Source organism: Mus musculus, chromosome 1 (genome assembly GCF_000001635.26).
Source record: "Mus musculus strain C57BL/6J chromosome 1, GRCm38.p6 C57BL/6J".
Taxonomy (NCBI): domain Eukaryota; kingdom Metazoa; phylum Chordata; class Mammalia; order Rodentia; family Muridae; genus Mus; species Mus musculus.
Window position 1 is genome coordinate 17718898 of NC_000067.6, and position 14305 is coordinate 17733202.

The 14305-nt window shown below is 38.7% G+C and overlaps 1 protein-coding gene and 1 long non-coding RNA gene across 6 annotated transcripts in view; one reads left to right on the plus strand and one right to left on the minus strand.

The window, feature by feature from the left end:
* Nucleotides 1-8749, minus strand: part of Gm16070 (predicted gene 16070) — a 51620-nt gene extending 42871 nt beyond the window's left edge. The window contains exons 1-2 of the long non-coding RNA NR_130314.1: nt 8202-8749; nt 5625-5692 (exon numbers count right to left, since the gene is read on the minus strand). This is a non-coding gene — a long non-coding RNA (predicted gene 16070). The remainder of the gene's footprint in view (nt 1-5624; nt 5693-8201) is intronic.
* The window catches only part of Crispld1 (cysteine-rich secretory protein LCCL domain containing 1), a 40207-nt gene continuing 34033 nt past the window's right edge, over nt 8132-14305 (plus strand). The window contains exons 1-3 of one of the 5 annotated variants that reach the window (XM_006495592.3): nt 8132-8237; nt 8685-8866; nt 9697-10017. In XM_006495592.3, coding sequence (XP_006495655.1) covers nt 9760-10017 — 258 coding nt within the window. In that variant the 5' untranslated portion in view covers nt 8132-8237; nt 8685-8866; nt 9697-9759. Of the gene's footprint in view, nt 8238-8476; nt 8867-9696; nt 10018-11551; nt 11574-14305 lie in introns of those variants that run through there. The other 4 variants (NM_001356551.1, NM_031402.2, XM_006495594.4 and 1 more) reach the window with 4 other exon arrangements.

The window sequence follows — 14305 nt, forward strand, 5'->3', positions numbered from 1 at the left end:
ACTATGTAACAGTAGAGTACGCTGACAAAATCATACATTTTTAAATCTATAAATCCTTTAGAAAAAGCAATTCAATTCTTCCAAGTGAACAATCTCTTAGAAAGGATAGCTGTGCAGCACAGCTTGATGCAACATTTTATTTACTGCTTTCCTGCTTTTCTTTAAAATTGAATCACCTACATACAATTATCCTTGTATTTATTTGGTTACGAGGCACTAGCTGGATTATTGACAAGATTCATAGGAAAACAAAACAAAAACAAAATACCCCTGCAACCTTTTAAACCACAGGCCACTAGTGAAGTGAGAAGTAAGAAAAGTGTCTAAACTTCAAAATAAAATGGTTAGTTAAAATGTCCTCTGTGAGCCTGCCACTGCCTCTCACCTCTGATGTCAGTTTTTCATTGTACAAAGATTGCACTTGCATGTCTAAGAAAGTAGCAGTTGGTGGAGGAAGGTTTGGTTATGGGATTGCTCTGGCAAGGATTTTGAGGTAAAAGATAGGTCATTCAGTTCTAGTTACCTGATTTCTCTGAACTTCAACAACACTTGTTCTACATGACCAGTTCATTACTTAAAGTGTTAAGGTCTCAGCAAGGCCTTTTCTCTGACGGTTCACGTGCAGAGTGCAAGAGTAAAATTTCTGGAGCTGAGATCAATATACCCAATGAATTTGTGGGTCTGGTAGGTGGACTTTGTAGTCTTTGACAGGCTGAATTCTGTAGCTGAGAGTCTAATTCAGGACTATCTTGAGAGAACAACAATAAGCATGGCATGCTGTTTCATGATAATTCCAAGATGGCAGGTTCAAGTTGCTATGTCTCCTCAAAGTTAGTGTGGTATATACACTCTGTCACTTCTGCCAACATTCACTAGGGACAATAAAAGTCACAAAATCAAGCCCAAAGCCAATGTAAGAGAACAATTTGTTGACAGAATTCAATCAATCACTACAGTAGGAATGTTTAATTTACCATGGATACTCAAAAAAAAGAAAGAAGAAAAATTTCCACAGAATTATTCTTTATCCAAATTACAACAAATACATATTAAATTTAACGGTACTTACTATGAATATAGATTGTTATGTATTTATTTCAAATAAAACAAATTCTATTTGGGGGCTGGAGAGATAGATCAGTTATTATGTTCACTACACAAGGATGAAGACCTGAGTTTAGATCCCTACAAAGTCAGGTATGCCTATAATTGCAAATTGTAGCAGCAGAGAGAATAAGATAGGTGGATCCTTGGAGCGTCTATCTGCTTAGATAGTCTAGCTGAAATGATAAATTCCAGACTTAGTAAAAACAAACAAACAAGCAAACAAACAAACAAACATAAACAAAAGAAAACAACAACTCTGTTTCTAGAAATATCGTGACCTGGGCTGGTGGGATTTCTTGGAGATTAAGAGTATATACTGCTCTTGCTGACCTGATTTTGATTTCCAGTCATAATATCTAAAGATTCATAACCACCTGGACCTCTAACTCCAGAGATTTCTGAAACCCCTTGTCTCTGTTAATGTGTGGATTCATGGCCACACACTCCCCCTATTCCTACACACTCTCACACAAACAAATGATTTAAAAAATAGCTAAAATAAACCTTATAAAAACATTGTAAGTGCCAAGTGAGGATGACATCTGATGTCAACTTCTGGTGTCTATACACAAATGCACATATGTGCACACAAACACATAGACAAACACACTCATATACACATACAACATATATTTCAAAGATTCTCAAATCTAGGTCCCCATTGTAATTAAGTCTTACTAGTCTCTTTAAGTCTAAAAGAAATTGTAGTTGTATTACTAAATTTGCCTTTCATTAAGCATTTTAGGCTATATGCAGATTTTAGAATATAGGTAGAGTATGTTTATAGTTGGACAAGTTGAAGAGTTTCTGGAAGAGTTAGGATTTGAGAAAAAAGGAAAGAAGAGAGATAAGAGATAACTATAGTTGTTGGTATGTATTATAGATTGGGAAAGAATTTGCACAAATGGTGAAAAGAAAGAAATATTGAGAACCAAGAAGATACCAAAATTGGTACCGAAATTAAGATCATTAAATGAAGCAAGGCAGATGCAGAAACAGGAATCTCCTGTCAATGATGTATTTTTTAATAATAACATTATGGATGTTTCAAATATGTTTACAAGAACTAGTTATTTAAGCAAATAATTCAATATTTTCTATTTGCTCATATGCTTTACTTATTGTTTATAAAATCATTGGTTACTTAATATTTTATTTTGTTGTAATTCTCCCCACTCTTTTTCTCTGTATCTCCCCCTATCCCTCTCCTCCTTGCTTTCCTCCTCCCTCTCTTCCCACCTCTCACTTTGTGTGTGTACTATGTGTTCATTCATTATATATGTGCTTATGTGCATGCATGCTGGGGACAGATGTCATGTCTTGCTCATGACAGTATCTCTCACTGAACCTGGAGCTCACTAAATTAACCAAGCTGTATGGGCAATGAGTTCCAAGAATCCTCCTGTCTCTGCCTACCCAATTCTTGTACTGCCTGTCGAGCGTTTAAAAGCGTTCTGATCCAAACTCACTTCTTTGTGTTTACAGGCCAAATGCGTTATTGGCAGATCCATCTATACACTAACCACTTTTAGATAGAAAGCATTAATAAGATCCATACTAATCTTTGGGTTTATTTTCAGGAGATTAGTTGGATATTATATATTACAAATAAAAGGGTTTCTCAAATCCTCCCTATTTTCAGTGTTTTCTGTACAATTTGTCTAGTTATAATCAAATTTTCAAAAAAACTCCCCTAATATCAATTGACAAAACATTTAATCCTAAGGTACTACACACACACACACACACACACACACACACACACACACACACACACACACTCACACATACATGTGCATTCTTAATTGTAGGAGTGTATTTATGTCAGACAGTAGAGTTTTTAATTTCACTTTAATTAAGCATTATTCTATAAAATTGTCATTTAATTTGAATATGGACTTTAGCCAACTATTTCTTTCTTTTTTTTTTTTTACAATCACAAAAGAACTCAAATGATATGTACTCAATGATAAGTGGTTATTAGCCCAGAAACTTAGTACACCCGAGATATAAGATACAATTTGCAAAACACATGAAACTGAAGAAGAACGAAGACCAAAGTGTGGACACTTTGCCCCTTCTTAGAATTGGGAACAGAACACCCATGGAAGAAGTTACAGAGACAAAGTTTGGAGCTGAGACAAAAAGATGGACCATCTAGAGACTGCCACATCCGGGTATCCATCCCATAATCAGCTTCCTAACACTGACACCATTGCATACACTAGCAAGATTTTGCTGAAAGGACCCAGATATGGCTGTCTCTTGTGAGACTAGGCCGGGGTCTAGCAAACACATAAGTAGATGCTCACAGTCAGCTATTGGATGGAGCTTAGGGCCCCCAATGGAGGAGCTAGACAAAGTATCCAAGGAGCTAAAGAAATGCGCAACCCTGTAGGTGCAACAACATTATGAACTAACCAGTACCCCGGAGCTCTTGACTCTAGCTGCATATGTATCAAAAGATGGCCTAGTTGGCCATCACTGGAAAGAGAGGCCCATTGGACATGCAAACTTTATATGCCCCAGTACAGGGGAATGCCAGGGCCAAAAAAATGGGAATGGGTGGGTAGGGAAGTTGTGGGGGGAGGGTATGGGGGACTTTTGGGATAGCATTCTAAATGTAATTGAGGAAAATACGTAATAATAAAAAATATTAAAAAAAAAACAAAAACCAAAAAAAAAAAAAATAAAAACTATTTCTTCATAGGCTAGCTAATGACAGCTGAGAAAGCTTTTATGCCCTTTAGGCTGGAATGAAAGACTTGCTTCAGCCATTAATTCTACTGATGAAAGGGTGGAGACTTTCCCTGTAATAATATTCTTCTCTCAGCAGTTCATCCCAGTAATGCTGGAAGACCTCTACCCCAAACACTTCTTAAAGCACATCTGTAGGTCTATATATGGGGTGGCTACCCCTGAATGTGCCCTACAACTTCTTTCATTTGAAAACACGTTTGCATTTCTCTATGTTGAAAATATCCTGCTTAACCCAGATGGATGGTTTTAGGGCAATGGATGTATCTTTCTATCTCTTGGACATGCTCTAGATTAAAATTCTGCTGATGCTGTAACTGTAAATATAGGTTTTACGGTGATATGTAGAAGAATAAGCCACTAATTGAGACAACATTCATAACACAAATACAGCTCCCTTCTGAAATATGTGATCATTCTACTGTTAGGAAACATATTCTACAGATAATTAGGAAGGCATTATGGGAAAGAATAAATGTATTAGACCTGCATTGCATTTATTTATTTAAGAAAGAGTTTATATTCATAAATTTTAATTTAAATGTCTTAGGACAGAATTCTTTAACTAGAAAATACTGAAAAACTGTTAATGTTATTTAGTTTGGAGATTCTTCCAATAGTTGCTAATGCACTGCCCAGTTTTTACTTTTAAAATAATTGCCCCTCTCTCAGTAGCACAATTGTCTCCCACATATTTACTTCATAGATGTTTTGTCCCCAAGGAAATAGCTTAGGTGACAATCATCTCAAGCATGATGAACTTGGTTTATTTTGTAGATTTCAGTTCATCTGCTATGTACATCCTGGAGCACACATACCCTTAGGTTCAAATATATTTACACTCTTTGTCCTTGGATACTGGTATTGTATTTAGAGGTTGTACAGCCTTTAGAACATGAGGCCTAGCTGGCATATGGAGGCCACTATAGTTGGGCCTTAAGAGTTATTGTCTGGATTTCTTTCTGGCCAGAATGCTCTGCTTCCTGAGCAAGCTCTCTGCTTCTGTATCCCATCTGTGGCCAGCAATCTCCTGCTTAAATGGTTCATCAGCCATACCTCCAGCAATGAAAGACTATGCACCCTATACTATAAACCCAAATAAACCCTTTCTCCTCCTTGTTTCTGTATGGCATTTTGTTAAGGCAATGGGAAAAATCAACTAACAAACATACTTCCCCAAGATCATATTTTGTATTTCCAAAAGTCCCATTCATCTGTGTATTTAATATACATTGTAAGAGATAAAATGGAACCCATATACACATCTTACTCTATAAGAAATTTTACTGTTGTTGGGGAATAGGCTAAGTATTCAAATAACTCTGACTTAAGAAATTAGAAGAGGGCAGGGAAGACGCAGAAGGGCTGGCTGAACCATGTAAACCTATGGCAGGGAATGGGTTGAGTTAGATCATCAGGCTGAATGTTACAGATTTCCTAGGCAGACTAGAGTAGCAGGAAAGACAGAGAAACACAAGGAAGTTACTGAATGCTGTATAAGTGCATAGAGAGTGTCCCAGCTGTGAGCAAAGATAAAGAGGAATTCCTGAAGGTAATGCATGAGCAGCACCCAGACTGCAAAATAACAACAGTGTCTCATTCAAATCTAAAATCAGGTTAATTTCCCCCCTAGACCTCAAGACACACTAAAAGAGTTACCAACATATAACGTGAATGCGGATCTGAATAGTTACAGTGCTACTAACCTAACCCAAGCATCATAATAAAGCTGGTCTTGACAATGGAATTTATTTCTGTACCTTAGTTATGAAATCGTGAAGGTGACTCTATATGAAGGGCCTTCTTCACATGAGAGCACAAATCTACCCTGTATGGAACAAAGACATGATTGGAAAATGGCTAGCAGTACAGGTGAAACATAATATAGCAGTGTTTTCTTCATGACTTTGGGATAGGCAAGTATTTCTCCTGCAGGGTCCAGGGCTGGTAAAATGGCTCAGGAATTAAGAATTGGTGCTGCTGTTGGAGCGAACCTGCGTTTGCCTCTCAACACTGACTTGGTGGCTCATGACCTCCTGTAATTCCTACTCCAGAGCACTGGTTGCCCTCTCTGTATATACACACAAACATTCAGGCACTTACACCATATGTACATTAAAGGCTTCCCTGGATACCAGGCATCATATAATGTAATATACAGATATATGCAGGCACTGACATTTACACAGAAGAGGAAAATAAGTAAGCCTTTAAAATAAATTAATACATTGACACAAGTTCTATTTATTAAAGTACTAAACACAGGAAATGTAGCATTACACATCTCCAGGAGAAGAGATGTAAAGATGTCTTGATAGAGGTTATAGAGAGAAGATGTGAGGTTATGGCAGTATGGAGTAACTGTCACCTCTACAACATGTACTCACTTGGAAATTCAGAGGTAGGTTAGCATACATTTTAAGGTAGTTCCTTACTTTCCACATACATGGATAATTACAGCATGCGGAATAGAATACTAGCAAAAGAAAATCATCTTTGCAGAAACATGTCAATTCCAGTGCTTTAGGCTACAAGTAGCTAATACTCAAGCCAAGCCAGTGTGGCTTAAACATCCATTTGTTATCTCCCATAACAAGAAAATGGAGTGATTGGTCAGGAACAGGGAGGAACAGACACTATTTATTCTTTTGTTCAACAGGTAAAGAGGTCATTCTTTAGTCTGTCCCTTCTCTTTGCTCAATAACAACTGTACTTTTCAAATCTCACAAATTAGCACCTAAAGATAATTTTTCTTTTGATCACAAAAGAAAACCACTGCAACCCCTGTCCTCAGCTCTAAATTCAGCCCTGCCTTCCTTGAATGATGAGCAAGCATTGCTTGAACTGTCTCTTACTACACTAGTCACTGCTACAGGGATCTATTTTCAACGTTGCTTAGAATAAGCACCAGTCACTTCCTAAGGTTGCTGCTGATGAGAAGGTGGGGACCCCATGTAAAACCAGACGCTACAGTTTCAGATGGAACAAAGATGTGGGAGATTATGTGTTGGCCAAGTACACAGCAGTATCTGCCACAATAGAGTAGAAATGCCACAACCTGCCATGGCTTTACAAGGGACTGCTTCAGTCATAAACCAAAGTGCCATTTTGACATTCATTTGATGTGGATAAGTTGTGCCTTTCTGTTGACAAATAGACGTTGCAATAATAAATAAAAACATGAACTGTATCAAAGAAAAGCTTATATAGTAAATTGGAAATGCAAGATTATTGAAGGCTTATGCTTAATATGATGAATATTTAGGCCATTCTTATATTAAATGTGATAATTGCCTTACCAAATTTCTTATCATCTTTATTTAAGTTCCTCTTCAAATATTTCAAAAATATGCAATCACTTTTAACAGATTTAACTCAATTCTCTCTATGATTTTTCAATGACACATAAAGTGTTCCATGTAGACATGATCTCCATCTTTACTATACTATACTATTACTATATCACCTGTCCTTTATCAGAAACTGGACTGTTTTAGATGTAAAAGCCCTATTTCCTGAATGCTAGGGACACTAATTATGAATTAATATTCCCAAACTACAAATTTGCATCTATTCTGTGTGTACAACGCTAAAGAAAAACCTTGTGACTCTATACCTGAGAATGTTCAGTGTGGCTCTCTTTCTGATATGTCTGCTTCCCATTCTTTGCTATTCTAGGAAACAAAGATTCATGTCACCAGGGACTTTGGGGTCTGACTACAGAAGAGCAGCTGGATAATGGAAAGAGACAGGTAATGGTTGGAACAATCTGATTTGGTCTTTGAGACATTCCAGATATAGAGACAGAAATTTGAGGTGAGGACTCTCAAAGGAGCCGATGCAAAGGCAGGGGAATTAGATAATCCACTTCAAAACAAAGTGTGCTTGTACAAACTGCACCACACTCAGTAGGGCAATACTTTTTGAGTTTACAATTAGTAAATTCCTACTCTAGGATGCAAAACAGGTATCTGTCCTGGGACTGAATTTTGAGATTCTGACAGTCTATCAATGATATATTGTTTAAAGGACTCTTCTTATTTTCACAAATGCCAAATGCTGGTGATCCTTTTTCAGAAGCCAACACCGCATGTTTCCTGACATGTCTCAACTGTCAGGCAATATCCACTTCAATAGTCTTCTGAAAGTCTTTCTCCATCTGGTCCTCATTAAGCTTTAGTAGCCAAAGAAAGACTTCTTCCTTCTAGAAACTAGAGACCAATGGGGATCCATTAGAAAAAAATAAAAAAACCTGTTTCTCTTTTTATCCCACCCCCTAGATTTCCTTTTGTGTGTACAAGACTGGAAGTTCTTAGCGTACCTCCATGCCCACTTACCTCAAGTTCTGGGGCTAGCTCCTTTGCAACCAGACTGTAAGTAATTTCAGCATCCCATCAGAGAGAATCTTAGGGGGAGGGTGTTTGATCTGAGAGAGGTGGGAGAAGCTAGAGGCTCTCTTCCCCCAGGGTCCAGACCTTGCCGTCCTCCACTCACAAAGGCACAGTGCACGCCCACAAAAGATCCTGGCTTGCTGCAAGTCGACTCCCACAGGCCAGAACTGGGTGGAGGTGGAGGTGGGGGTGGTAAAGGAGGGCTCTGGCATCACGTGCCTGTGCAGGCACCTCAATAAATGCCGAGTGCTGAGGAGCGGCGGAAGCGCCTGGCGCCAGGGCTCTGCAAGCTGAAGCAGGAGGTCCCCGGGGAGTTTTTCCTTTGTCCCACCTCACCCTAGATCTCTGGAACACCGGGAGCCCAACTCTGAGAGCTGCTTTCAGGGGCACTTTGCTAACTTTGAAGCCCGTGCCCACTGCTCCTCCCAGGTTTGCTTTGAGTCGCAGAGCTAGGGGCTCGCGTCCCCAGGGGTCAGCCAGCTCCTCACTCTGACTCCCGTGGTGGCCTGGTCCTTGTCGCCTCTGTGAAGGGCAGAGTCAAGGCAAGGAGCAGCTGCAGAGACAAGCAGTTCTGCCAGGCTCCGCTCTCCGGGGAACATCACACTGGAGAGGTAAGGGCGATGCACAAGCTGCATCCAGAGTGGTCCAGCTGCCAGGTTTTCCTGGTTCCCTGTTTGGAAACATCATCTAGGAAAAACTGACTTGTAGAGAAAGGTCTGGCCAAGAAAGGGTAGATGGGTTGCAGGGCAGGAACTCTTCATTTCACCTTGTCCTGGGGACGCCCTCCCCGCAGGGTTCAAGTGAACCTTGGCCTCCTGTTGTATGTGAGGGACATACTCTGAAGTTCTCCAGGAGAGCGCTTGGTAGGGTTAAATTCACATGTTGGGCACAAATTTTGCCGGAATATGGGAATAAGATTGATTTTTCCATCTGCACATGGGTGAAAAAAAAAAAGTTGCTCCAGGGGCCTGAGCCATTCATTTGCAGTGAACCTCGGGGCCATCTCCAGGTACCAGCAATACAGGCATGAGTCGTGTATGAATAGCTATGAACCAGAGATGAAATGCTGGGATATTGTGCCTTTAAAAATAAAAATAAAACAAAGCAAATTAAATAGAAAACTTGAAAGTTTCTGCAGAATGTAAAAGCTTCCAGACAAAAATAAAACACTATATAAATAGTACTCATTGTAAGGTATGTCATTTAAAACCTTGTAATTCAGAAATTATTCTCAAGCCTTGAGCTTCCCCGGCTCCTTTTGCCCTCGACTTTTGGCTTAGTGGTTAGCTTGGAAAAATATTTTGTGTCAACAGCACATTGTAAAAGTTCTTTATGGAAAAATGGAGGTGATAGAAAACGTATTTTCAAAACCGGAGTGCTTATGTGTTGGGGTTTGCTATCATAAAATAATTTCATCTGAATCGTGTGACATGTCTTATAGCCACAAGGAGTGGAAGAGCCTGTCTTGGAGATTTTCCCCGGGGAAACCCAGAGGCCATTCATTATGATGTGTAAGGCACAGGAGTGGCTCAGAGTGACCGCACTGCTATTTGTGGCTAGAGCAGTTCCAGCTATGGTGGTTCCTAATGCCACTTTGCTGGAGAAACTTTTGGAAAAATACATGGATGAGGATGGTGAATGGTGGACAGCTAAGCAAAGAGGGAAAAGAGCCATCACAGACAATGATATGCAGAGCATCTTGGATCTCCATAATAAACTGAGAAGTCAGGTGTACCCAACAGCTTCTAATATGGAGTATATGGTAAGACATGTTCACGTGGTGTATATCAAAGAAATGTTCTTGGTGCCTAGGGCAGCATAGATAAACTCATTCATGCTGTTCTTTAATCTTTTCCCACTCATTCTGCTTTAATTTTTAACATTTTCTTCAAGTATATCCTTATCTGCACACTATCTGTTCATGTTTCTGTTGTTAAGAGCTCTTTCAATTTCAGTGTAAACTTAAGTACCTTCAGATCCACTGTTCCTAAGTATTCTAAACTCTGCTTTAAAGGTAGGTCACCCCTTTCCTAAATAGTTACTGTATCGACTTTAAATGCCTCTTTTTACATTTAATTCTTTTGTGTAGGGGGGGGGGGTCACATGCCATGATGAAGAGGTGGAGAGGCCAACTTTCAGCAGTCATTCTCTCTTTTAGCACATGAACTCAGGTCATCAACTTTGAACCTCAGGTTTTGTCTTTATTGGCTGAGCCATCTGGCCAGCTCCTGTGTTAACTTTCAATCTACTTAGTAGAAAGATTATGCTCTAGGGCCTCTTAGGACCTTCCTATAAATAGTGGAGCTACACAACTCAGACCAAGACTTAGTGAAGAGTTCTGAATTGTTGGCACACATGTATGCCCCCAGTAGACCTTTATTTCTTGCAAATATGAAAACCACTTTATACCTATTTTATGTTTAAATGCTTTAGCCAATTTATTGTTTGTAATCTTCAAAGTGTAAATATAACAGGATCATTTTGTCCTTAATTACCTCGTATAAATCAACAGGTTTGGGACACAAAATTAGTTCTTTAAAATTATTTGCATACCTTACATATTTAGATAAGCTTTCAAACTGTATTATATTACTCCCATGAACTGTGCTAGCAAAGCCAGCTAGCCAATACTTCAGTGACAGCAAAGTTTATTTAATGAGCATATTCAAAGGCACACTTCAGACAGGTTGTGTGATGTAGGTAGTTGTAGTGCATTCCTCTTATTCCTTTTTACCCTGTATTTACATTAGTTCTGCTGGTTATTCCTTTAGATAAATCAATAGAACCATGGCTGTTCTAACTTTCCATTACCCTTTAGAAAATAGTACAATACATCTTTTAAACTTTTTTAAAAAATTGTTTTATGCTAAAGAAAGGTTGCATTCAATACACCTCCTCAGAAACTGGGATTTTTGGGCCCATGTAGAAGTCCTGGTCACATGACTCACTGGCTGTGTGAATGGCCACATACTAAAGTTTCTCTGCTGCATGCTCCTTAAGGCTATCTATGCCAAGAACGGTTGTGGTGATTAACTGAAATAGCCTGAGGTTTAATTCTCTAAGATAAATATTACAAGGTGACAATATGTTATAAAGAAATATGTAATGGATTTTTAGGCTTCCTGGCACTACTTATATTTGGGATCTAAAGAGATTGTTCAGTTCTCAAAATTCCTTGCAGGATGTGATGTCATAATATTGAATACAAAATAAATATATTTCTTTTTGAGTGCTTAAGGGGAAAAATTCTAAGTTCCTTCAGCAGTGAGCCTTCAATAAGAGCAAATTATGGATCCTCTCTAAGTTTATTTAATGGTGGTAGGTCTTAAGTGGCTTCATGTTTGCATGTGTGCTTATATGTATGAGGTGTATGTGCATGTAAATGTTCATATGTGTGTGCATGCATAGGTGCATGCATGTGGAAGTCACCAGTTGAGTATATCTATCACCCGTGACCTTAATTTTGAGACAGGTTCTCTCCCTGAACTTGAGATTCCCTGACTCAGCAAGAGTAGTTGGCCAATGAGAGCCATAGTTCCTTTTGTCTATGCTTATTCAGTGTTAGCTTTGTCAATCTACACCACCTTGCCTGGAATAGGAGAGTGCCTCACTTATGAGAGGGCTAAGGATCTAAACCTAGGTCTTAGTGTTTATAAGGTAAGTACTTTGTGAATTGAACCATTTCCCCAGCTTCTCCTTTGGATTTTTATTCAAAATACAGAAGAACTTAGGGAACTCAATCCTACATAAGGGATTGTTATGGTCTCTGTGTGTGATTTAATATTCAAATTATGAAAAATAAGTTTCATGATTCTCATGTTTCCTTGCAAAAACAAACCAACCAACCAACAATAACTGCAGAGTATGTATAATGCCTAGTTTGGGATGTTTGATTTTCATTTGATTCATTGGTTTCTTTCTATCCTTGAACTATAGATTCAGCAACAGCCAGGGTTTATGTTGTGTTGCCCTTAGATACTATTAACATTGGAACTGTGTGCTGTTTTTAACCAGGCTGCAGATCTCTGTGCCCCACTGAAATAGTAGGAGACATTAATTTTAGAATACATACTGAAGGGGTATTTAAAAATAATTATTGGGACTATTATCAATTATTATATTATTATGACTTTCATAAGAATGAAAGACTGATACAGAGCAGTCTTTTAGAATACAGTTAGTTTGGTTATTTAAAATGCTTTTATTTTAAGGAATAAAGCTTAAATCTTGAAGTTGGCCAAAGAGTCATTTTCTGTGTAGCTTTCAATGTCCTCTTATAGTCTATATGCCTTTTCAGATTAATTGTTGAAATAGCCAATGTCCATATTTTCAATTGGTACTTATTATAACCCTACAACAGCCAACTTATTAATGTCACATCCCCATGCCTACCCTTATCATCACTTAATGTGCAGAGTTAAATATTACTGTTGAAAGCCAGACCTTTTCTTGAAGACCTTATAGTTTGATTGAGTAAAATGTATAGAAATACTTAAAATCTTCACATACATGGGGCACAAAATTCTTAGATCTGAGGGTATTGAAGTGCTCCTTCTTGTAAGAGCTCTTCTAGACTACCAGTGAGGTGTGTCCTGTTTCATAAAGGTGATCAGTACCATTAAATTTAAGAAGAAAGGTTGTGGGTAAAAGGTGGAAAAACAGACAAATGTAGATGCCAGGCACAGTCAGCCTGCTTTGGGAGACTCAGGCTAGGTAGATACAAGCCCAGAGCTGGGGAAGAACCTGGCACCACAGTCATGATGACAGAAAATGGAAACCCCAAGGAAAGTTTGCTTCAGGGTTATTTAAGAATTGAGCCTTAGGGCATCAAATGAAGGGACAAGAGATCGCCAACTATAAACACTGAATTTGGATGTGTAGAGCAGCAGGCTCACATCTTGTCTCTTTTGTTTATTGGAATATGAACTCTAATAGTCTGCTGCCCTTCTGGGCCCAGGCTATTTCCGTGGTAAAACCAGTGGAAAAATATAAAGCCCAGAGGTGGCACTGAGGAGGCTCTGTTGAACTAATGTGCTTTCTTTGAGCCTGCCTTCCTGTGGATTTATGACTCTATATCCTTCTTTTTTTCAACATTGAAAAATATTTTCTCTGGGTTTTGCTTTTATCAACTCAATTGAAATATTCTATGGCTCTGTCTTCCATACTTCAGTCTGGCAATGCTCTCTGCACTGTCTTCATGCATTTCCTAGTATGCATGGGGTAGCCTCCATGTAGACTCATTCTACAATAACTTCAAAAGAAAGCCAAGGGCCTTATAATGTCTGTTCAATCCTCTCCAAGAAACAGACAAATAACTGTATTCAAGTCCACACATCTGATTTCTACACCACATACATGAATGTGCATTTGCTAATCCAGTTCTAGCACCCACCTCACTAATGTCTTTGAGCCCCACCTCTTCTATTTTATTCAAACCTTTGTTTCTCTACTCAAATCTGTGTTGTCATAATACCTTCCCATTTAGCAGACTGCACTAAATCATTCCTGTTTTATAGCCTAGTGTATCCTCTTCACACTTGGTAAAGCTAACCTTTCCCTCAGCTTGTCTGTGTGGGTCACTCAGTTAGTTGAACAAAAAAAAATCTATTAACTTCTCCCTGGTTAAAAAGTTAAAGGCTCTAGAATTAACTCAGGTAAGGAAGCACCTGTAGTCTACACCATGAACCTCAGCTACCTGTGTTCACACTGGCATGCTTGCTGTTCTGAATGAAGGACATGCTTCTGCAGCTGCTTCATCCATTTGGTATCTTCCATGTTTACATGCCTGTGTTCCACCTCTTCTTATTAGACTTCTGTGTAGCCCTCAAAATTGAGCTCAGATGTCATCCTTCCAAAGAATTTTCTAGTGGGCTCATTCACCTACTCCATTCTTAAATACCTTACTGCTCCCTCTGTATAATACTTAAGTTTTAGTGAAATATATGCATGCCTTATTTCTTTTCTAGACTTGAATTCAATTCTAAAATATATGTGTTAAGTGAAGGCATAAGAGAAATAATAAGCAAGATAATATCTGAGGCAAATGTGGA